The 23794-nt window shown below is 45.8% G+C and overlaps 1 protein-coding gene across 1 annotated transcript; it reads left to right on the forward strand.

The window, feature by feature from the left end:
* Positions 1 to 3169: 3169 nt before the first annotated feature.
* Positions 3170 to 21926, forward strand: use1 (unconventional SNARE in the ER 1 homolog (S. cerevisiae)). The gene is made up of 8 exons (XM_080213045.1): positions 3170 to 3285; positions 6041 to 6090; positions 7054 to 7132; positions 10448 to 10600; positions 12494 to 12512; positions 15287 to 15317; positions 18333 to 18492; positions 21294 to 21926. The coding sequence occupies exons 1-8, from the start codon at positions 3184 to 3186 to the stop codon at positions 21474 to 21476; spliced, it is 777 nt and encodes a 258-aa protein (XP_080069171.1). The 5' UTR covers positions 3170 to 3183; the 3' UTR covers positions 21477 to 21926.
* Positions 21927 to 23794: the final 1868 nt, after the last annotated feature.

Consider the following 23794-nt stretch of genomic DNA (forward strand, 5'->3'; position numbering starts at 1 on the left):
AGAATCAGGCAGCGACTGGATGATGCAAATGGACTGGATACATTTTGGGTTACTTGACCACATCCGTACTGAGGCAGCAGCTCAGGTGATGACCATGTCCTTCTGTATGTATCACTGAAATAATAATCCAGTTTCTCTCACTCCCTCCCCCACCACCAATCATGAGTAGGCATAAAGGTTTGATCTGAATGACTTGACTCTTGTCATCTGTGTGTCAAATGTCTTGCCTGTTTCTGCATGTCTTCCTGATCTACAATAGACCACTGCAACCCTATGATACTGGGACATAAAATACTTTGTAAAAAATAAAAAGTAGAAATGTTAAAGTCTGTTTTTTTTTAACTTGCTATCAATGTACAAATACCTGACAAGTGGATGTGTAAAGGTGATAGTTGTTTTGTGTTTAACAAAAAGGAAATACCAAGCCCTATAATTTATCTTTACTCATAATTGCTGATTATCTGTTGGAGGAAAGGGATTGCAGGAAAGTGCATCAATTGTTAATGAACACTTACTGGTCCTGGCACTGTTTCAGCTCAAATCAAAGGGCAATGTTTAAAGTATCTTTAACCTTCATCGCCCTTGAATGGCGACCCTGGATGATGTATCAGTGTTTCCCGCTCTTTCAGCGAGAGGCAGATCTCCATAATCAGAAACTCAATCATCAAAGAACAAAGAAAATGACAGCACAGGGACAGGCCCTTCAGCCCTCCAAACCTACACCAACCATGCTGCCCAACTGAACTAAAACCCCCTACCCTTGTTCCCATCCTATTCATGTATTTGTCAAGACGCCCCTTAAAAGTCACTATTGTATCCGCTTCCACTACCTCCCGCAGCAACGTGTTCCAGGCACCCACCACCCTCTGTGTAGAAAAACTTGCCTCGTACATCTCCTTTAAACCTTGCCCCTCGCACCTTAAACCTATGCCCCCCCTAGTAATTGACTCTTCCACCCTGGGAAAAAGCTTCTGACTATCCATTCTATCCACGCCTCTCATAATCTTATAGACTTCTTTCAGGTCATCTCTCAACCTCCGTCGTTCCAGTGAAAACAAACCAAATTTTGCCAACCTCTCCTTGTAGCTAATGCCATCTGTCCCAACAACATCCTGGTAAATCTTTTCCATACCCTCTCCAAAGCCTCCAATACCAGAGTTGAACACTATATTCCAAGCTTGGCCTAACTAACGTTCTATAAAGCTGCAACATGACTTGCCAATTTTTAAAATTCATTGGTGATTGCAATAAAACTGAGTCAAATTGAAGACTAAAGCACTCACGTGACACAAAGTCTGAAGGAGTTAATCATCGCAGCTGGAGTTCCTCAGAGAAATATCCTCAATCCTACAATTTTCAATTGCTTTATCAATGACCTTGTGTCCATCATAAACTAGTTCAGCTCCTCTCGCAAGTTCTCCAAAAATTGGGCCACCTACACATACTTGGATACTAAGGGGCAGTTTAGCGTGGTCCAGCACCTAACCTGCACATCTTTGCTCTGTGGGAGGAAATCAGGGTACCTGAAGGAAACCCACACAGACATGGGGAGAATGTGCAAACTTTGCACAATCACCCAAGGCTGGAATTGAACCCGAGTCTCTGGCACTGTGAGGCAGCAGTGCTAACCGCTGTGCCACTACATCCAGAATGGAAAACAGTCAGGCTTGACGTAATGATAGGCAGGGAATGTTTGTGCCATATAAGACTAGTCCCAATAATTACTCATTGCACTTGTGTGTGGAATCTTGCTAAGTGCATTACGTTTCATCCATAATTAATTTCATTTCAATACAGTAATTTATCTGTGAAGTTCTTCTGACATAACTGAAGGATTCTAAACTGTTGTGAGTTCAGCAATGAGTGTAAATTTAAGGGCCAGGATTCACTGAAGGTTTTCTGAAAAACAGTTACTTCCCTTTTATTTAAAAATGCCCAGGGCAAGGGCAAAGATTTAATCAATCCACTTTATGGTGTCCTTATAGGTACTGTCATTCTCACAGAAATCACACACTGTTAAGCATAGATTAACCAAACTCATAACTGGACTCCAGGGATTGGATTATGAGGGGATGTTAGACCCGAACATACGAATTAGGAGCAGGATAGGCCATTCAACCACTCCAATCCAAGACTCTATTTAATAAGATCTTGGCGGATCTACATCCGACCTCAATTTCGCATTCCTGCCTTCCCATAATAACATTTCACCCCTTTGCTTATCGAGAATCTATCTATTAATGCGGCAGAGACATTCGAAAACTCTGGCAAGAGCTTTCTGGCTGTTTGTGCTGGCGGCGTACCCTGCTGCGGAGTTCCCGGCGGCATGGAGTGGAGTCAGTGGGAAATCCAGAAGATCCCACCGTCTGCCAACAGCATGCCACCTTCTGCCACGAGAAAGATGGCATAGGAAGGCCAGAGAATCCCGCCTGCTGCCTCAATTCTTTCTCTCTGAAGAAGAGAATTCCAAATACAGCCCTCTGAGAGAATTGTTTTACTTATAAAGCGGCGATTGATTTCCCTCCTCTTAAGAACTAAAAATGAAACAGCCAAAAACGAGTACCTCACCTTATAATCTGTAAAAGGTGTGTGTGAGGTGATGTGACCTGCTCTTCAACAACCCCTAGTGGTTAAATACAAAATAAATCCCTGGTACTCTCTCTAAAATCAACACTCAACAACTTATTTATCTAACAGTAAGCAAATTAACTAAACTATTAACTATTCCCAAATAAAACAAGATTCTAATAGTATACTGTGCCAATAAATACACTTCCCCCTCATTAACAAAATAGAATTTAGTCATTCTCTCAATTTGATTTAAACACAAGGTTTTAAGGTGTCATGGTGCGCCGAGATGCGAGGCGGCGCTGTTCACGGATGCGTTAGAGAGTCAGGGTCATTTGACCTCCTTCGGCTTCTCCTCGTTCTAATTTTGCGCCATCATGAAAGATGGCTTCCCCAATATGAACATTAGCTTCGCCATCATGAAAGATGGCTTCCCCAATAGGAACATTAGCTTCGCCAGCATGAAAGATAGCTACCCCCGGTACGAAAATTAGCATCGCCAGCTTGAAATATGGCTGCGCTGGCGTGAAAATGGCATCGCCAGCATGAAAGATGACTACAGGTCGCCGGAAGTGATGTATGGAAAGCCGGGTGCCGGAAGCTTCCGCCGCAAAGATGGCGACCTCCAGGTTGGAGAAAAATTTCTTGCGGCTGTTGGTGAGATGCGAGACGATGGCGGCGGAAAAGAGGGAGGAGAAGGACTGGCGGCTGGACAAGGTACCCGGGAAAGGGGGAGACCCAGAGGCACTGGCTGGATGGAGACCGAGAATAAATACTGGGGCAGGGGCCACGTCACAGGATTATTCTTCAAATTCTTTCTGCAGCTTCTCATCAGCAATATTGCAATATCGGTGTAAAAGTTGCAGAGAGTGTGCATTTTTCTTTCCTCAAGTCTTTATCTTTTTGTCCCTGTATTCCAATATGTTTCAATTGAATTTTGTTATGTCAACTGTCACGGTGTAGTTGCAGGCTCTGGACACTAGGTGACGCTGGGGAGTGGTTTTCTGAATTGGGTTGAACCTGTTGTCGGTCACAGACCCAGACACTAACCCAGGCACACAACCCAGACCCTAACCCGGACGGACCAGTGTGTCACATGTATTGGGGATACATTGTTTCTTGCGTGCTACACAGACAAAGCATACTGTTCATAGAGAAGGAAACGAGAGAGTGCAGAATGTACTATTACAGTCTTGAGTAGGGTCTAGAGAAAGAATAACTTAATGTGAGGTAAGTCCATTCAAAAGCCTGGCAGCAGGGAAGAAGCTGTTCTTGAGTGGTTGTGTGTTTTTACTAATTAATGGATGTGTGCTTCGTTGACAAGTCTAACATTTCTTAATCATGTCTTAATTGTCCCTGGAGGAGGTCTTGGTGCCTTGATTTTGGTGCACCCTCAGTGAGGGAGGAGCTCCAGGACTTTGATCCCACGGTAATGAAGGAACGGTGATGTAATTCCAAGTTAGATGGTGCACGCTTTGGAGAAGAGATTGCAGGTGGTGGTGTTCCCATGCATCCACTGCCCTTATTTCCTGGATGGTAGAGATTAGGGGGTTTGGTAGGTGATGTTGAAGGAGCCCTTGGTGATTTGCTGCCTCTTGTTGATTATACACTTTGCTGCCATGGTGAGGTTCTGACCAAGTCGACTGCTTTGTCTGGGATGTGCCAGACTTCTTCTGTGTTGTTGGAACTGCACTCATTCAGGCTTTTGGAGAGTTTTCCATTGCACTTCTGACTTGTGTCTTGTTGATGGTAGACAGGTTTTGCGGAGTCATGAGATCAGTCACTTACTGGACAATCCCAACCTTGAACCTGCTCTTGTATTCACAGTATTTATATGGATGGTGCATTTCCATTCTAATCAATGATGATCCCCAAGTTGCTGATGGTGGGATTTTCAGTAACGGTAATGCTATTAAATATCAAGGAAAGATGGTTAGATTCTCTCTGGTTGATGATGGCCACTCCCTACTACTTCTGTGGTACAGATGTTACTTGCTGTTCTGCAGCCCAAACTTGAATGCCCATTTCTTGCTGCATGTGGGCACAAACTGCGTCAGTATCTGAGAAATGTAAATGGAACTGAACGCTGTGGAATCATCAAGATTCCCAGCTTCTGGCCTTAAGGTGGAAAGCAGCTGAAGATAGTTGGACCGAGGACACTTCTCTGAGGAACCTCTCTATTATGTTCCAGGACTGAGATGATTGACCTCCAACAACAATCATCTTCCTTTATGCTGGCGATGATGGGACAGTGAGTGATTTGTTGTTTGAGCTACAAAGTTGCCGTGGTTTGAAAATTCACTGCCAATGTCTCCAAGCCACGAGAGATTGAAATGTAGAAAAACTGATAGCATGGCAGGAGGCCATTCGGCCAATTGTATCAACATTGCAAAAAAACGTCCAGCTTCTGATTGATGTACTTCGAGTACATATCCAAGTGTTTTGAAATGTAATGAGGGTTTCTGCCTCGACCACCCTTTTAAGATTTTGAGTTCCTGGCTCTACCACACGCTGCTTGAAAAATTACTTCTCAATTCTCTTTTAATCTACGAATTACTTTACCGTTCTGCCCCGTGGTTATTGTTTGTTTGTACGTTTGTTAGTCACAAATAAGGCTTATGTTAACAGTACTGAGAAATTCCCCCAGTTGCCACACTCCGACGCCTGTTCGGGTCAATGCACCTGACCAGCATGTCTTTCAGGTTGTGGGAGGAAACTGGAGCACCCTGAGGAAACGCAGGCAGACATGGGGAGAATGTGCAGACTCTACAAAGACAGTGACCAAGCTGGGAATCGAACCTGGGTCCCTGGCGTAGTGAGGCAGCAGTGCTAACTACTGGGCTACCATACTGCCCCTATTGCCCCCACTGATAAAAGAAATAGGAAAAGTAGAAGTGGAGAAACACTGATTTCCAGGAAGTTAGGCTCCTCGTATTGAAACACTGCCTTTCTTTAATCCCAGGGAGGTGTCGTAATCTGTTGAGAATTTTGCTTATTGTGCATAGGGGGAGGTGTGGTGTAGTGGTATTGTCACTGGGCAAGTAATCCAGAGACCCAGGATAATGCTCTGGTGACCCTGGTTCGAATCCCACTAGGGCGGATGATGAAATTTGAATTCAATAAAAATTTGGAATTAAAAATCTGATGATGATCATGAAGCCATTGTTGTAAAAACCCATCTGGCTCACTATTGCCCTTTTAGAGAAGGACCCGTGCTATCCCTGTCTCGTTTGTCACAATATTGATCCACATCAACTTGGTTGACTCTAGACTGTTCCCTGAAGTGCGCAAGTAAGCTCCTCGGGTTGGTTGAAGGGCAGTTAGGGATGGGCAACTACTACTGGCCTCCCCAGTGACTCCCACATCCCGCAAACAAACAAACGAGAGCTTAAGAATCAAAGCAAATGCTTGAAAGAAGCCAGGTTTAAGATGTAACGTGCTGCTAATGCTGCTGTGTGTGATTTTTCTCCAGTATGTAGGAGCACTTCAGGAGATGTTGGTTGAATTGAAGAAGCATGTTAGGTAAGGTCCTTTAACAATTGCTTTCAGCTGCAACCTTTGTCGGTCTAAAGATTTTTCTTGCCGAGATGCAATGTAAGCAGTAAATGTGCAAAAGCAGCAGGTTTTAAATAAAAATGTAAAAAAGTGGTAACGCTTCCGACTCTGGATTAGAAGATTGTAGCAACAAGCCCCAATCCAGAGGCCTAAGCTTAGTTGACACATTTACATTAAGAACCCCACTGTTTATAGCTGGCAAGCTGATATTACTGTGATTTATCTGTTATACACAGTTCACTCTGCTCTTCACAGCACTGGCTGCTGCCTGCTTCCCACAACAGTAGTTCCTTTGTCTCTCTCTATCTCAATGTGGCTCTGTGTCCAAAAATCTGCTCTCATTCTTTCTGTCATGGTGAGAAACCTGCCACTTAATTTTCAATAGAATCATAGAATCCCTGCAGTGCAGAAGGAGGCCATTCAGCCCATTGAACCTGCACCAACCACAATCCCAGCCAGGCTCTCTTCCTGTAACCCTACCAATTTACACTGCCAATCCCCCTGACAATAAGGGGCAATTTAGCATGGCCAATCAACTTAGCCTGTACATCTTTGGACTGCAGGAGGAAACAGGAGCATTCGGAGGAAACCCATGTAGACACGGGGAGAACGTGTAAATTCCGCACAGACAATCACCTGAGGCTGGAATTGAACTCGGGTCCCCGGTGCTGTGAGGCTGCAATACTAAAAATTGTGTCACCCCTGTGCCACTGAGAGGTTTGGGTCTCTTTTCCCATGGTAGGCAGATCACATGGGCCTGTCTCTGGCAAAGTTTACATCCTCCTATTTAGAGCATACTACTGCAGCTTAAATTGAAGGAAATATTTCAACACATTGAAAAGCCCCACATTTGAAATGGAATATTTTACTATGTTAAAGGTACAATATAAATTCATGTTATTGGACTGATGATGTTTCTTTTGCCTGCAGCAAACCTGCCCCCGAAGTTCTAAATGAATATACCCGGAAAGTAGAATTCTTGAAAGGGCTTTTGGAAGCTGAGAAACTGGTAGGGGCCATCTGGCTGTCATTTCTAATCCTAATTTCTATCCTGGGATGGAATGAATGGGTATCTCCTATCATTCTGTATATTCGAAAGATGAGGGAATTACATATTTGATTTGATTTATTATTGTCACATGTATTAATACAGTGAAAAGTATTGTTTCTTGTGTGCTATACAGACAAAACGTACCATTCGTAGAGAAGGAAAGGAGAGAGTGCAGAATGTAGCGTTACAGTCATAGCTAGGATGTAGAGAAAGATCAACTCATGTCTGATGGCAGCAGGAAAGAAGCTGTTCTTGGGTACATTGGTACGTGATCTCAGATTTTTGTATCTTTTTCCCGATGGAAGAAGATGGAAGGGAGAATGCTCGGGGTGTGTGGGATCCTTAATTAAGCTGGCTGCTTTTCCGAGGCAGCGGGAATTTGTAGACAGGATTAATGGATTTAACACGTATAACAGATATGTCACGGTGTGAGAGGACAATGTAGGATTGATAGACTTGGTGTGATGGAGTGAGCTCTTCCAGTGAGTCTGCGTCACATCCTGGTTTTCCCAGAAGTGAGGACCTCTCATTGATGTTCCAGGATGAGGCATTACTGGGGCCGGTATTTACAGAGCAGATAGCGAGCGAGTGAAAGCTTGCAGAACCTCTGTGTAGCGAGTCTGTTCCCAGTGGTTTTTAATTAAAGTTAATGAGATGTTAGTCACTGTCTGCATTTTTGTGCAAATGTAAAGGATCCAATGGCACTGTTTTGAATAAGGATGTGTCAGTTCACAGTGGTCTCCTGGCCAATTGTTATTGTTCCACAAACCGTGTACTGTACGTGTTCAGGAGGTGGTGGCATTGTAGTATTATCACTAGATTAGTAATCCAGAGACCCTGGACAAGACCTGGGAACCCTGATTCAAATCCCACCCTGGCAAATAGTGAAATTTGAATTCAATAAAAATCTGGAATTAAAAGCCTAATGATGACCCTGAAACCATTGTCAATTTTTGGGGAGGCAATGGCCGAGTAATATTATCGCTAGACTATAAATCCAGAAAGAAATCTGAAATCTCAGCTAATGTTCTGGCAGACCCAGATTTGAACCCCACCACAGTAAGTGTGGAATTTGAATTCAATAAAAATCTGGAATTTAAAAACGTCTAATGATGAACATAAGGACATAAGAAATAGGAGCAGGAGTAGGCCATCTAGCCCTTCAAGCCTGCCCCACCATTCAGTAAGATCATGGCTGATCTGTCGTGGCTCAGTTCCACATTCCCGCCCTCTCCCCATAACCCTTAATCCCCTTGCCTATCAAAAACCTATCAACCCGCGTCTTAAATATATTTAGCGAGGCAGCCTCCACCACTTCAACGGGCAGAGAATTCCAGAGAGTCACCACCCTTTGAGTGAAGAAGTTCCTCCTCATCTCCGTTCTAAACCGTCCCCCCTTTATCTTGAGGCTGTGCCCCTTAGTCCTACTGTCTTTTTTGAGCGGGAAGAGTCTCTCCACCTCTATCCTATCCATCCCATTCATCATCTTATACGTCTCAATGAGATCTCCCCTCATTCTTCTAAACTCTAGCGAGTACAAGCCTAGTTTATTCAGCCTCTCCTCATAGTTCAACCCCCTCAACTCCGGCATCAGCCTAGTAAACCTCCTCTGCACTCCCTCCAAGACCAAAATATCCTTGCGTAAGTACAGCGACCAAAACTGCACACAGTACTCCAGCTGCGGCCTCACCAGTGCCCTGTACAGTTGCAGCAAGACCTCCCTACTTTTATATTCAATCCCCCTCGCTATGAAGGCCAGCATTCCATTAGCCTTCCTGACCACCTGCTGCACCTGCAGGCTGGGTTTTTGCGACTCATGCACAAGGACCTCGAGGTCCCTCTGCACCGTTGCATGCTGCAGTTTTTCGCCATGTAAGTAATAGTCCCTCCTACCATTATTCCTACCAAAGTGGACAACTTCACACTTGCCAACATTAAATTCCGTTTGCCAGTTCCTGGCCCATTCGCCCAGCCTATCTAGATCCTTCTGCAGACTTCCCACACCCTCCGCACAATTTGCCATTCCACCAATCTTGGTGTGTCATCAGCAAATTTCGACACCATACACTCGGTTCCCTCCTCCAGATCATCTATATAAATGGTAAATAGCTGAGGCCCCAGCACCGACCCCTGGGGCACTCCACTAGTCACCAACCGCCAATCCGAATAGCACCCATTGACCCCCACTCTCTGCCTCCTATTTGACAACCAATCCCCTAACCACGCTAACACCCTACCCCCAATTCCATGCCCCCTGACCTTCTGTGATAACCTCTTGTGCGGCACCTTATCAAACGCCTTCTGAAAATCAAGAAACACCACATCCACGGGCTCTCCTCTATGCACCGCCCTAGACACATCCTCATAGAACTCCAATAAATTTGTCAGACACGACTTCCCCTTAACAAAACCGTGCTGCGTCTGCTCTATCAAACAATTCTCCTCAAGATGCCTCGCTATTTTCTCCTTGATCACGGATTCTACATTTTACCTACAACAGACGTTAAACTAACCGGCCTATAATTCCCTGCCTTTTGCCTGCCACCCTTCTTAAACAACGGCGTAACATTAGCCGTTTTCCAATCTTCCAGCACTTGCCCGGAATCCAGCGATGTTTGGAAAATAATCATCAAGGCATCCACTATCACCTCCGCCATTTCTTTCAGAACCCTTGGATGCATTCCATCCGGTCCTGGGGACTTGTCCACAATCAGTCCCTCTAGTCTTTCAAGCACTGCCTCTCTAGTAACAATAATGTCATTCAGACCCTCCAGTCCTACCACCTTTCCATCGCTAACACCCGGCAAATTATTCATGTCCTCCTCCGTGAAGACCGAAACAAAAAAGTTATTCAAGGCCTCAGCCATTTCCCCATCCCCTACGACTAAGTCCCCCCCTCTCATCCTCTAAGTGTCCAACGTTCACCCTAGCCAGCCTCTTCCTTTTTATATATTTATAAAAACTCTTACTATCCTTGACCATGAAACCATTGTCGATTGTTGTAAAAACCCAACCGGTTCACTAATGTCCTTTAGGAAAGGAAATCTGCTGTTCTCATCTGGTCTGGTCTACATGTGACTCCAGAGCCACAGCAACGTGGTTGACTTTCAACCGCCCTCCAAGGGCAGCTAGGAATGGGTAATAAATCTGGACAGCCAGCGACGTCCATGTCCCATAAATAGATGTAAAGAAACTTCCTTTCCTGTAGTGGATGTGTGGTGTCATGTGTAGTGGATTCTTTGATGAACTTCTTGCCTGTTTTTTGGTTTCTAGCCTAACCCTACCGAGAAGGCTCTGGCCAATCAGTTTCTGGCTCCCGGGAGGACCTCAACAACTGGAAAGGAGAGAATATCCGCCACCCAAACAGTCCACCTCCAGGCGAAAGCCAGATACACGGGCGAAATGAAGAGTGAACTTCTCGGCCTGGTGAGTACCTGCTCCAACTCACTACGAGCGCTTTGAATCAGTCTCATTTACAGTTGCCAGTTCTGGTGGGGATACATTCTTGGGGGTTGCATCACCTGACCTCCTGCTTTCAATTGCCCCACCCCAACAAAATAGTTTTTTTTTAAAGTAAAATTTAAAAACAAAGTATGAACTATTTTTCACAAAACAAGAAAATGCAAAGCGCACATATTTTTAAGAGCTCCAAGAGTTTCCTCCCAATGTTGTTTGCGGCTCCTACAGTCAGGAGATTAATATTTAATGTCTGGAGACACTGGGCCAATCCTGGAGGGTTGGCAACCCCCGTTACCCCAAGTGAAATCCAGCTCGCAATTCTCAAGCTTTCGTTTGAGAGCTTTTCCTTGTCAAGACCCAGGGTGTAAGTTTATTTATTAGTATCACAAGTAAGGTTACATTAGCACTGCAATGAAGTTTCTGTGAAAATTCCCTAGTCACCACACTCCGGTGCCTGTTCAGATACACTGAAGGAGAATTTAGCATGGCCGATGCACCTAACCAGCACATCTTTTGGACTGTGGGAGGAAACTGGAGCACCTGGAGGAAATCCACGCAGACACGGGGAGAACATGCAGACTCGCACAGACAGTGACCCATACTGGGAATCGAACCCGGGTCCCTGGAGCTGTGTGGCAGCGGTGCTAACCATTCTGCCATTGGTGTATGTGCTACATGTAAATCTGTAGTAGCACTGAGCTCAGCACTCTGGGATCTGGATAAATTGAGTTATAATACAGATGAGCAGTGATCTAATTGAATAGTAGCATAGGCTGAAGGTTACAGTAACTACGATCGATCCACTTTTAAATTGGATTCTGTGTGAGCCGAGGAACAAGAGTTATATGTTATAAACTATAAGGACATGAGCTATAGGAACAGGAGTATGGCCATCTGACCTCTGGAGTGCGTTCTTCTGGTCAGTAATGTTATGGTTGATCTGATGTGACCTTAACTCCACATCCTTGACTCTTGTCAGTCAAAATTTGTCTTACTCTGCCTTGAACATATTCACTAACCCAGTCTCCATGGGTGAGACCATTCCAAACTCTGATGACCATCAGAAGTGATTCATTTTCACCTCTGTCTTAAATTGAAGATCCCTACTTTTGAATCTGTGTCTCTTCTCTCCCCACCCCCCCCCCCCCCAACCTCCAAATAGTCCTGGATTCTCCCATTTTCCCACAAGGGGCAACATCCTTTTCAAAATCCTGCCCAATCCCCTCTGAATCTTGTATTTTAATAAGATCTAAAGATTGGTTTTCCAAATGAACTGTAATATGAGAGATTAATATGAAAGGAGAAAAAAAAAATGACCCTTCTGGAAATTATCCAACCTGTTAGCATTCCAGAAATGGCCAAAGGTCGGGAACTTTATTTATTTAGTTTATTTATTACTGTCAAGTAAGGCCTACATTATCACTACAATGAAGTTACTGTAAAATTCCCCTAGCCACCACAGTCCAGCACCTGTTCGGGTCAATGAACCTAACTAGCATGTCTTTCAGACTGTGGGAGGAAACCCACGCAGACACAAGGAGAATGTGCAAACTCTGCACAGACAGTGACCCAAACTGGGAATTGAACACGGGTCCCTGGAGCTGTGAGGCAGCTGTGCTAACCACTGTGCCACTGTATCACCCCTGCCAGCTGGACGTTGAAAGGATGCTTGCTCTTGTGGGTGAGTCTGGGATGAGAGGACGCGCTCTTAAAATTAGGGAACACCTCTTTTTTTTGAATGAGCAGCCAAAGAGAATTTCTTTTTGTTTTGACACTGGGCTCTGGGGGTGTTTGATGTTTCTGTTCTTTGTACAAACGAGTGGTGACAATTTCATTCCTTTTTTCTCCCTTGTTTTGCAGCCATCCCGGACTTCCGATGGTGAGTAAACAACAAATCCTAATCCTGTTCCTGCTTGCAGATCAGTTTAATTTTAATCACGTTCTGACCTCAAAGGATTGTCAAGTGAATGCTGAGTACTTGGAAAAACTGTATATTTCTTTCTTAATTCTGTGTGCCTCAGGGAGATGTGCAACAGGACAGTGGTTAATTTAGTGGGTTGGTAATAGAGACTTGTGTACATAACCCCAAAAGAGCCTGAGTAGAAATTGAACTGCTGTGAATTTTAATTCCTGTTGCAAAATGAATGTACAGAAATAAAAAGCCAGATCAGTAAAAGGGATCATGAAGCTTGTCAGATAGTCAGTAAAACACAACTAATTCACTAATGGCCTTTTAGATAGGTGGATTGGCCATACTAAATTTCCCCTTTAGTGTCAGGGGGGACTACCTAGGGTAAATGCATGAGGTTATTTGATTAGGGACTGGGTTCGATTGTGGTTGGTGTAGACTTGATGGGCTGACTGGCCTCTCTCTGCACTGTAGGGATTGTATGATTTTAATATGTGACTATTCTGTTATATATGACTCCAGTTCCATACCCAACATGGAACGGACTGTAACCTGTCCCTATGAAGTGACTGATGAGCCTTGTATCAGGGCACCTAGGAATGGACAATATTACTGTCACAAGTAGGCTTATGTTAACACTGCAGTGAAGTTACTGTGAAAATCCCTTTGTCACCACACTCCAGCCCCTGTTCAGGTACACTGAGCGAGAATTTAGCATGGCCAATGCACCTAACCAGCACGTCTTTCAGACCATGGGAGAAAATTGGAGCACCCAGAGGAAACCCATGCAGACACGGGGAGAATGTGCAGCCTCCACACAGGCATTAACTCAAACTGGGAATTGAACTCGGATCCCTGGTGCCGTGAGGCAGCAATGCACATTCACGGTGCCACCATGCTGCCCAGAAACACCAATGTTTCAAGCCGTGTCTGTAACCTGGAGGCAAATTGAAAGGAAAATTTCTCCCAGAGTTTTTGCAACTGAGTAAAACCCCTTGAAATCAATGTCTCCCCTGCCCCACGCTACCATCTGTGGTGGGCGAGGGGAAGCAGTGATTACCAACAGGCGGCTGTGAGGCAAACTCACCTCACTGATCTGATTGGAAGCCCATTAAAATATAAATTTATGTTGTTAAAAAATATAAATTATGCTAAAGTTTCCTTTAGTGGGATCCCCTTTCTTGTGTCAAACTGTGCATATTAACCATGAGACTTTGCTGATATAGTGTCTTAACACATTTCAAAGGACTGTCAGTGTTTCATGTTGCAGTGAATTAATTTGCAAAGCAGTCGCCGTAATGTCGGCGAGCATGAAAGCCACTTTAAACACAGCAAGATCCCACCCATGTTAATGAGATGCTTGGCCAGTGCACCTTTTTATTTCTCTTTGATGGTGGAATATGGGATCTATCAACGTTCCTGCTCTTAGACAGACAGCACCCGAGAGATAGTTGCTGGAAACGTGATAAGGGCTCTGCATTAGGCTCCGACCTGAAAGATTGCATCTTTAGCAATACTGCCTGCTGCCCCCTCCACTAGGCCACACTGAGAAGCCAGCTCAGTTTACGTGATGTGCAGTTTGAGCCCCTCCCCTTTGACCCAGGGAAGGAATGCTGCGAATGTATTAATTAGACTGATCACAAAATAATTGCTGAGCTCCCTCTCAGTGCAGCGATGGGTTCAGCCTCTGCTCCAGGGTTGATCACGGGCAGTTCTGAGGGAGTGCTACATTGCAGCACCTTCTGGGGACGACAACCCTTTTTTTTCTTTGTTCCTTGTATTCAGGCGTATATTACTGGTCGTACGTTATTATCTGCAAAATTGTAACCATTGCTCTTGTTTGTGTGGACAGTAAGTACTGGTGATGGTTTTGTTTTGCAATTTACACTCCCTCCTGACCTGTTCTTAACTCATTACCCCCCTTCCAATTTAGCCTTGCACTATTACCCTTTTTGTTAGTTCATCTCTCCCACCTCCTATCACTGAACCTTTTGTTCTCTTCCTCCCTTTCCCTGCCCCTGTGCCTGTTTCAAATCTGTTCAGTCGCTAACTTTTCCCAATCCTAGTGAAAAGGTCACTAATCCACATGTGCCCCTCTTTCTCCCCAGCTGCTGCCAGGCCTGCTGTTTCCAGTATTCCCTTGTTTCTTATTTGCTGTTTAACCTGTTTTATTCCTCTCGGCGGATCAGTTGATCATTCGTCTCCTTGTCTTTACTGAGTGCCTCCCAAAGTCAATGCTGTACTTCGCTTCCGCGTCAGAACAATTCAGTTCAAGTTTTGAAATGCTTGGAGGCATTTCTGAGCGCGTTATAATATTGAAATGGAAGTATCGACAAATACTAAATTACTTCTATAAAACGCAAATTGCTGCAGATGCTGGGATCTGAAACAAAAACGGAAAATGTTGGAGAATCTCAGCACGTCCGACAGCCTCTGTGGAGAGAGAACAGAGCCAATGTTTTGAGTCTGGATGACTCTTCATCCAGCCCTACAGCCTCCCCCAAGATCTCTGCGCTCCTCCAATTCTGGCATGGAACGCACGTATGATTTTTATCTCTCCGCCAGTCACACCTTTAGCTCTGAGGAGGAGTCATCCAGACTTGAAACGTGAGCTTCATTGAATAATTTTTTCCATTTTAAGGACTGGATGTGGACACCTAATAAAATAACTGTTGTTCTGTGTCAGGAAGTTCAGTCTGGAGACAAGTGGATTTAAAAGAATTTTTTTTTGTCTTTTTTTTTAGGTTCTGACATTACTGAACTGAGAAAACGAAGGTGAGGATTTTTGTTTTCAAGTTTATAAATATTCGTGACCGTCTGTGTCTCAGTCAGGATCTTGCTTTCCCAACACACACAGCTTTGGGAATCTAATGTTTAAAGTTCATTTATTAGTCACAAGTAAGGCTTGCATTAACGCTGCAATGAAGCTGCTTTGAATCTCCCCCAGTCGCCACACTCTGTTCAGGTCAATGCTCCTAACCAGCAGGACTTTCGGACTGAGGGAGGAAACCGGAGCACCCGGAGGAAACCCATGCAGACACGGGAAGAATGTGCAAACTCCACACAGACAGCGACCCAGCCAGGAATCGAACCCAGGTCCCTGTGAGGCAGCAGTGCTAACAATTGTACTACTATGCCAGCCCCAATCTAAACAGGAAGCGTGCTCCCTGACCTTTTTTGGTGGATAGCAGCACATTGTTGTTTTGGGGCAATGCAGTTGATATCTCTCCTTCACTTTCTCTACCGTATTAGTACTGCTGCCTCACAGCGCCAGGGACCCGGGTTCAATTCCCAGCTTGGGTCACTGTCTTTTGTGGAGTTTGCACATTCTCCCCATTCTGCCTGGGTTTCCTTCAGGTGTTCTGGTTTCCTCCCGCAGTCTAAAGATGTGCTGGTTAGGTGGATTGGCCATGCTAAATTGACCCTTAGTGTCAGGGGGACTAGCTAGGGTAAAATGCGTGGCATTATGGGGATAGGGCCTGGGTGGAATTGTGGTCAGTGCAGACTTGATGGGCCGAATGGCATACTTCTGCACTGTAGGATTCTTTGACCTAAGCTCTAAATTCTCTCCCTAAACCTTTCCTCTTTTCTCTGTCGTTCTCTTTCTGTCTTAATACACTGTTTAAAACCTACCTTTTTGACCAAGCTTTGATCTTTGCTTCTATCTGATTTGTTTATTTATTAGTCACAAGTAGGCTGACATTAACCCTGCAATGAAGTTACTGTGAAAATCCCCTAGTCGCCTCCTCTGGTACCTGTTTGGGTACACTGGGGGAGAAATTAGAGTGGCCAATTCCCCTAACCAGCACGTCTTTGGACTAAGGGAAGAAACTGGAGCACCCAGAGGAAATTCATACAGACAGTGACCCAAACTGGGAATTGAACCCAAGTCCCTGGGACTGAGAGGCAGCAGCACTCACCACTGTGTCATGTTAAGTTTATTCTAGATGCTTGTGTGAAGAGCCACAGGACGCTTTCCTAGATTACAGACTGGGTAAATGGAAGTGCCAATGTTCACTTCCCAACCACCACCTTATCAGTGGAATCGCTGCTTGGCCCTGGTATCCGTGCACGCGTTTGGAGATGTGTTGAGCAAAAGCAGATGTCTGTCTGGTGTTATCGACCAATAATACGTCCCTTATAGATATTAATGCAGAAAGATTAAAGTTTATGGTGCTATAATTTGCAGTTAATCATAAAGGAGAGGTGTGTGGCCAATTTACATTAATAAAACAGTCTGCAATGTTACTGGAGGGACACATCTTGCACTCATAATTAAATGGTCTGGTCTGCAGGCTTTAACCTCTTAGAAGCACCATTAAGATAGCAGGCAAGGGAATTTCATGCGAGCGTGTTTGAATTTTGTGTTGGTTGTGGCGGAGTCAGTCGCTTTCTCACCTCTGAATCACAGGGTTATGGGTTCAAATCCCACTCCCAGACACCCGTGCACAAAATCTACAGTGAAATTCCAGTGCAGTACCGAGTGAGTGCCACACTGTCAGTGGCACCCTCTTTGGTTCAGATGCTAATCCGAAGCGCCTCTGCCCCCTCAAGTGGAAGAAAAAATTTCAGGGGCAGCAATTTGAAGAAGAGAGGAAAGTTCTCCCCAGTATTTTGGCCATCATTTATCTTTCAATCGTCATCACTTTCTAAAAAAAATTAAACAGATTCAGGTCATTATCTCATTATTGTTTGTGGGATCTTGCTGTGCACAGATTGGCTGCTGTGTTTCCTACTTTATAACAGCAACTACATTTCATTGGCTTTAAAATGTTTTGCGTAAACCAAAGTTGTGAAAGACACTATATAAATGCAAGGCTGCTTTCTTCCTTTTGCGATATGAAGATGCTGGTGTTGGACTGGGTTAGGCACAGTAAGAAATCTCAACACCGGGTTAAGGTCCAGCAGGTTTATTTGGGATCATGAGCTTTCGGAGTGCTGCTTCTTCATCGAGTGACTTACCTGAAGGAGCAGCACTCTGAAAGCTCGTGACTCCAAATAAATCATAGAATCCCTACAGTGCAGAAGGAGGCCATTCAGCCCATCGAGTCTGCACTGACCACAATCCCACCCAGGCCTTATTCCCGTAACCCCACGTATTTACCCTGTTAATCCCCCGACACTAGGGTCAATTTAGCATGGCCAGTCAACCTACCCCATGCATCTTGGGTGGCACGGTGGTTAGTGTTGCTGGCTCACAGCAGCAGGATCCCGAGTTCAATTCCGGCCACGAGTCGCTGTCTATGTGGAGTTTGCACATTCTCCCCGTGTCTGCGTGGGTTTCTTCCGAGTGCTCCGGTTTCCACCCACAGTCCGAAAGTGCAGCTTAGCTTGATGTCAGGGGGATTAGCAGGGCAAATGTATGAGGTTATGGGAATAAGGCCTGGGTGGGATTGTGGTTGGTATGGACTCAATGGGCCGAATGATCTCCTTCTATACTGTAGGGATTCTGTGATCTTTGGACTGTGGGAGGAAACCAGAGCACCCGGAGGAAACCCTCACAGACACAGGGAGAACGTGTAAACTCCAGACAGACAGTGAACCGAGGGTGGAATTGAACCTGGTCCCTGGCGCTGAGAGGCAGCAGTGCTGTGTCACAATGCTGCCCTGTTGGATTTTATCCTGGTGTTGAGAGACTTCTTCCTCTTTTTGCGTAACACCGGCAGTAATTGATAAACTGGATTAGACTGACTGCACTTTGATTACAATGGGCCATATCACTTAAATTTTATATTTTTGCTGCTTTTGGCACCTCCCCCACCCCTCCGCTTCCTCCCCCCTCTTTTGCAGTGGGCTGGACGATGACAAACAATCTTCCACTGATCTGGATGCCGTTCTCCATCGTCACCACAACATGCAGGAGCGGCTTGCTGAGGAGATGCTGAGCCTGGCCCGTAACCTGAAGAACAACACGCTCGCGGCACAGAGCGTTATCAAACAGGACAACCAGGTAGGAGCTGTGTGAACCCTGACTGCGCACCAACACTGCGGCTCTGAGGGTGAAGCAAGGCCACATCAGATCACCGCTTCCAACCCCCGCTTTGTGCTGAGTTAGCAGATTTCAGCTGGGGCGTTTGAGGGGAAAGATGTATAAACACGCGATGGGGCATGGGGTAAAAGGATACATTAGGGTTAGATGAGTGGGAGATGGCTCATACGAAGCATAAGTAACTGCAGGGATCTGTTGGGCTGAATGGCCTGTTTCTGTGCCATCAATGCGAATTGTAGAATCTCCACAGCCTATCAAGTCTTCACTGACACTCTGACAGAGTATCTTACCCAGGCCCTCTCCCCTGTCCTGATCTGTGCCCCACATATTTCCCATGGCTAATCCATCTAACCTACCCAATTTGGGACTCTAAGGGGTGATTTAGCATGGTCAATCCATCTAACCTGCACATCGTTGGATTGTGGGAGGAAACCAGAGCACCCAGAGGAAACCCACAGGCACAAGGAGAGAGTGCAGACTCCACAGAGACAGTGACCCGATGCCGGAAATTGAACCTGGGTCCCTGGCACTCTAAGGCAGCTGTGCTAACCACCATGCTGCCCCATACAGTTTGGTCGTTTTTGTTCCAAGCAGTGCCAGAGGGAAGGTATTCGGGAGGATCGATCAGGAGTGATGCCCATGGGAGGGTGACTGCACAGTGGATTTCCACTCCAACACTGTCACTTTCGGGCAGTTGTTGTGATTATTGCTGCAGTGTGTGAGCTGCTGATCTCTGCTGAGTTGGATAAAGGAAAGGCTGGGTGAGGGTCAGTGTAAAATTTCTGATTGTAAAACTTGTTACCCATGTTTGTTGCCAAGTGTGGTTTGTGTGGAATACTCATGATGCTGAGAAGGTGTGAGTACAATATTCACAAATTCATACACAAGTATCATGATTAACAGGATGAGGTTTAAACTGCAATTTAACTTAAATATTAGTTGACATTAGTATATATAAATAAATATATATAAATATTATATAAATTTTATATATATATGTGTGTGTATTAGTTAACATTAGCGAGTGTGGAACTTTAATGGGACTGAGCTATAACAGCCTGCTGCACCTTTCATTAAGGTCACCCCTCACCCAATCTCAGTCTTATTTGGGGTCACCACCATGTTGGGTGGATCACCCAGCTCCATCTCCTCCTGTTAATCACCCATTCCTCTGCCAATCCCGTGGTGTGTACATCCCTCGCAACTCCCGCCTTCCCATCTGGCCTTGGGCCTCCCTTTTCATCTTGGCGGCCTTGTCTCCATTGCTCGCCTCACCGTATTTCCTCACTGCACAGCAGATAACCGCACCATTTCACTCTCTCCACGGCTACTGTTTTCCAATGCCCCCAAATCTTCACTGACCCCCAATTTTGGGGCAGCACGGTGGTTAGCACTGCTGCCTCACAGCGCCAGGGACCCAGGTTCGATTCCCAGCCTTGGGTCACTGTCTGTGCAGAGTCTGCACGTTCTCCCCATGTCTATGTGGGTTTCCTCTAGGTGCTCCAATTCCTCCCACACTCCAAAGACATGCTGGTTGGGTGCATTGGCCGTGCTAGGTTCTCCCTCAGTGGACGCAACCGGGCGCCGAAGTGTGGCAACTAGAGGATTTTCACAGTAACTTCATTGCAGTGTTAATGTAAGCTACTTGTGACAAATAAATAAACTTTAACTTTCTCGTTACATTGTACACATCTATCTTGGCTTCCGCATCTCACTGTTCCTCCTTTCTTGATATTATCCAAGATTTTCCCAATATCCCAAAATTCGTTTCATGTCCAAAGAAGCACTGATTACATTCCAAAGATTCACAGTCCTCTGATTATTTCTTTTCATCTCGGTTCTAAATGGCCAACATCTTTATCCTGTGACTATGACCCCTGGTTCTAGATTCTCTAACCATCCTCTCAGGAAGATGGGAGCAGGAGTAGGCCATTCAGCCCCTCGAGCCTACTCTGCCTTTACCTAGATCATGGCTGACCTTTTACCATCGTCCCGCGCTAACCCCCGTATCCTTGGATTTTATTGCTATTGGGATCGACGCTGCTTTCAGCAAACTCATAAAATCCCTACAATGCAAAAGAAGACCATTCGGCCCATTGAATCTGCATCAACCACAATCCCACCCATGCCTTAACCTTATGCATTTTACCCTAGCTAGTCCCTCTGAAATATTCCTTGAGGGAATCTCTGGTGAAAGATTCTTCCCTCTTCATAGAATCATAAAATCCCTACAGTGCAGAAGGAGACCATTCAGCCCATCGAGTTATCACCAACAGCAATCCTACCCGGACCCTATCCCCGTAACCCCATGCATTCACTCTAGCTAGTCTCCCTGATGCTATGGAGCAATTTAGCGCAGCCCATCCACCTAACCCGCACATCTTTGGAGTGTGGGAGGAAACCCATGCAGACACGGGGAGAATGTGCAAACTCCCCACAGAGAGTGACCCCGAGGCTGGGAATGGAATCTGGGTCCCTGGCGCTGTGAGGCAGCAACGCTAAGCCCAGATCATGTGGGTGATCATTGCATCTTAATGATTCACGGTGTAGGGCACTGGTTAATGTGTTAGTAACAGTCAGCCAAGGCTGGAATTGAACCCGGGAAGCTGGCGCCGAGAGGCAGCTGTGCTAAACACTGCAGGGATTCTATGAATATCTCTGTGAGGTGGGGGTAAAGTTGGAGTGGTTGAGAGGGGGCGGAGGGGGGGGAGAGATTGTCTTTAACCAGTGCGATTCACCCCGAGCCAATGTTCTCTGTGCAGACACTGACCCAGTCGATGCGGATGGCTGATCAGAACTTTGAGAAGCTGAAAGTGGAGTCGGAGCGTCTGGAGCAACACACGAAGAAATCCGTCAACTGGCTGCTGTGGCTGATGCTGGTGGTGGTGTGTTTTACCTTCATCAGCATGATTCTCTTCATTCGCGTCTTCCCCAAGCTCAGGTGACCCCCCAGCGATGGCTGGTTCGCACAGCCCCAGCACCAGCTCCGGGCCGCAGCGTAGACGCACGGCTCCCTGGGTGCGAGGGTTTGAATAGCTTTCCGTCCACTGAGGTTATTCTCCCCTCCTCCTCCTCCTCCTCCTGACTGGATTGAGAAGGGGCCCACGAACATGCAGATCGCTATTACAGCCTGAAGTGGGATGGTCGGCAGCAAGGACAGTGCGATCTGCCCCCGAGTCCACCGGAAACAAGCTCCCTCGCAGCAAGAGACAGATTTAAGACCAAAAGATTAACCAGTAATCTGAACATACTGACATCTATTTACAGGATTGCAAAACGGCTAACTTTTTCTCCCCCAGCGCATTATGTTTAATGATGGACTTTTATTACAATTGTACTCCTCAATTTTCACTGATATGTTTGCAAAAATTAATAAAACACTTACCTGCAACGCACATCCGTGTAACAGCTAATCAGATGGACACGGTTGGTTCCAAGGTCTGTTTTGAGATTCAGCAAGACCAACTTGCATTTATATAGCGCCTTTAACACTGTCAGCCGTACCCTGGTGCTTTACAGGAGCGTCATCAAACAGGGTTTTGACACGGAGCTACGTGAAGAGGTATTAGGATAGGTGACCAAAAAAAAGAGGTTGGCTTTACAGAGTGTCCTGAGGGAGGGAAGGGAGGTAGAAGGGTTGAGGGAAGGAATCACGCAGTCGGCAGGAGTGAAGGGGTTTGGCTGGCTGAAGGCATGGCCAGTAATGGTGGAGTGAATAACACCAGTGATACACAAGATGTCAGAATTTGAGCAGCACAGATCCTGGGAGAGGTTGCAGAAGGAGGGGAGCAGTTAAGTCATGGAGGAATTTGAAATTAAAGGTGAATATTTGTAAGTTTATTTATTTATTAGTCACAAGCAGGCTTACATTAATACTGCAAATGACGTTACTGTGAGAATCCCCTGGTTGCCACACTCCAGCGCCTGTTCGGGTACACAGGGCGAATTTAACATGGCCAATCCGCTTACTGTGTACAGCTTTGAACAGTGGGAGGAAACCGGAGCACCCGGAGGAAACCCACGCAAACATGGGGAGAACATGCAAACTCCACACAGTGACCCAAGCTGGGAATCGAACCTGGGTCTCTGGCGCCGTGAGACAGCAGTGCTAACCGCTGTGCTGCCTCATAAAAACGTGTTATGATTCAGGCATGAAGCTTCTCTCGTGGTCAATGGGATAAGAATTATCGAGCTGGTCTTACCTGGGTGCAGGTGTTGCCATGGTTTTCAGACCTGGGCAGTCCCAGATTCCAGCAGGTAGGTTGTCGAGTACAAAGAACGAAAACAGCCCGGGGAAACAGGCCCTTCGGCCCAACGAGCCCACGTCGCCATTTTAACACTACCAGTCCCTCCCTCCACCCATGACCCTTATCTAATGTTTTATGGCCATCCACATTGAGGGAAACTAATTTAGGGACAATTTATTATTGCCAATCAGCCTAATAGCACATCTTTGGGGTGTGGGAGGAAACCGGAGCACCCGGAGAAAACCCACGCAAGCACGGGGAGAATGCGCAAACTCCCACAGACACTGGCCCAAATCCATGTGTCTGCACAGCAATCAGTGATAGTCATTGAGCTGTTGTGTTGCCCAGCATCTGGTCCAGTTTAAGCACACACTAACGACATGAAGCACTAGGCCAATCTCGAACAACCAAGAGCAGCCCAAGTACAACCCATCACGTGTATGCCCCTCGTTGGACAACAAGGTGGACCGACTTAAAACCTGTGAATGAAAAGAGAAAAAGTAGCGCCAGGAAATGCAACAATTCCTAGGAGAGGGAAATTGGCTGGAATCCTTGCTCCTGATCAGCTTCCATTCGATGCCCAGTTGGAAAGTGCGAGTAAGTTGCACGAGGACAGAGAAGGGTTTAGCTGTGATGGCCTCCGCAGTTGAATAGTCCGTTGACTCTTGGATATCTAGGCTGACAGCTGAAGAAATTGTGCTCCATTGTGGGGCTGCCAGCCATGAAACAACCTCTGGAAAAAAGGTGAGAGAATTCTCAAAGCAAAGGCCTTGGTACTATTATAGATCTAAAGCTATGAAACCATGAGTGTTATTTTAATTGTTCTCTCAATTTCCACATCATCTTGTTTGAAATATTTCCGTGTTTTGGAAACTCCACCTGGATTTTCCTGTGGTGTCATTCTCAATATATTTTTTGCTATTTAAGGTTTCCTGCCCGCTTTCCTGTATCCTTTGCTCACCACACCTCAATGTATAGTCAAGTTTATTTCTGTGAGAAAGCGATGGTTGTGTACT

This window comes from Carcharhinus amblyrhynchos, chromosome 26, assembly GCF_965287045.1.
Source record: "Carcharhinus amblyrhynchos chromosome 26, sCarAmb.v2.hapA, whole genome shotgun sequence".
Taxonomy (NCBI): Eukaryota; Metazoa; Chordata; class Chondrichthyes; order Carcharhiniformes; family Carcharhinidae; genus Carcharhinus; species Carcharhinus amblyrhynchos.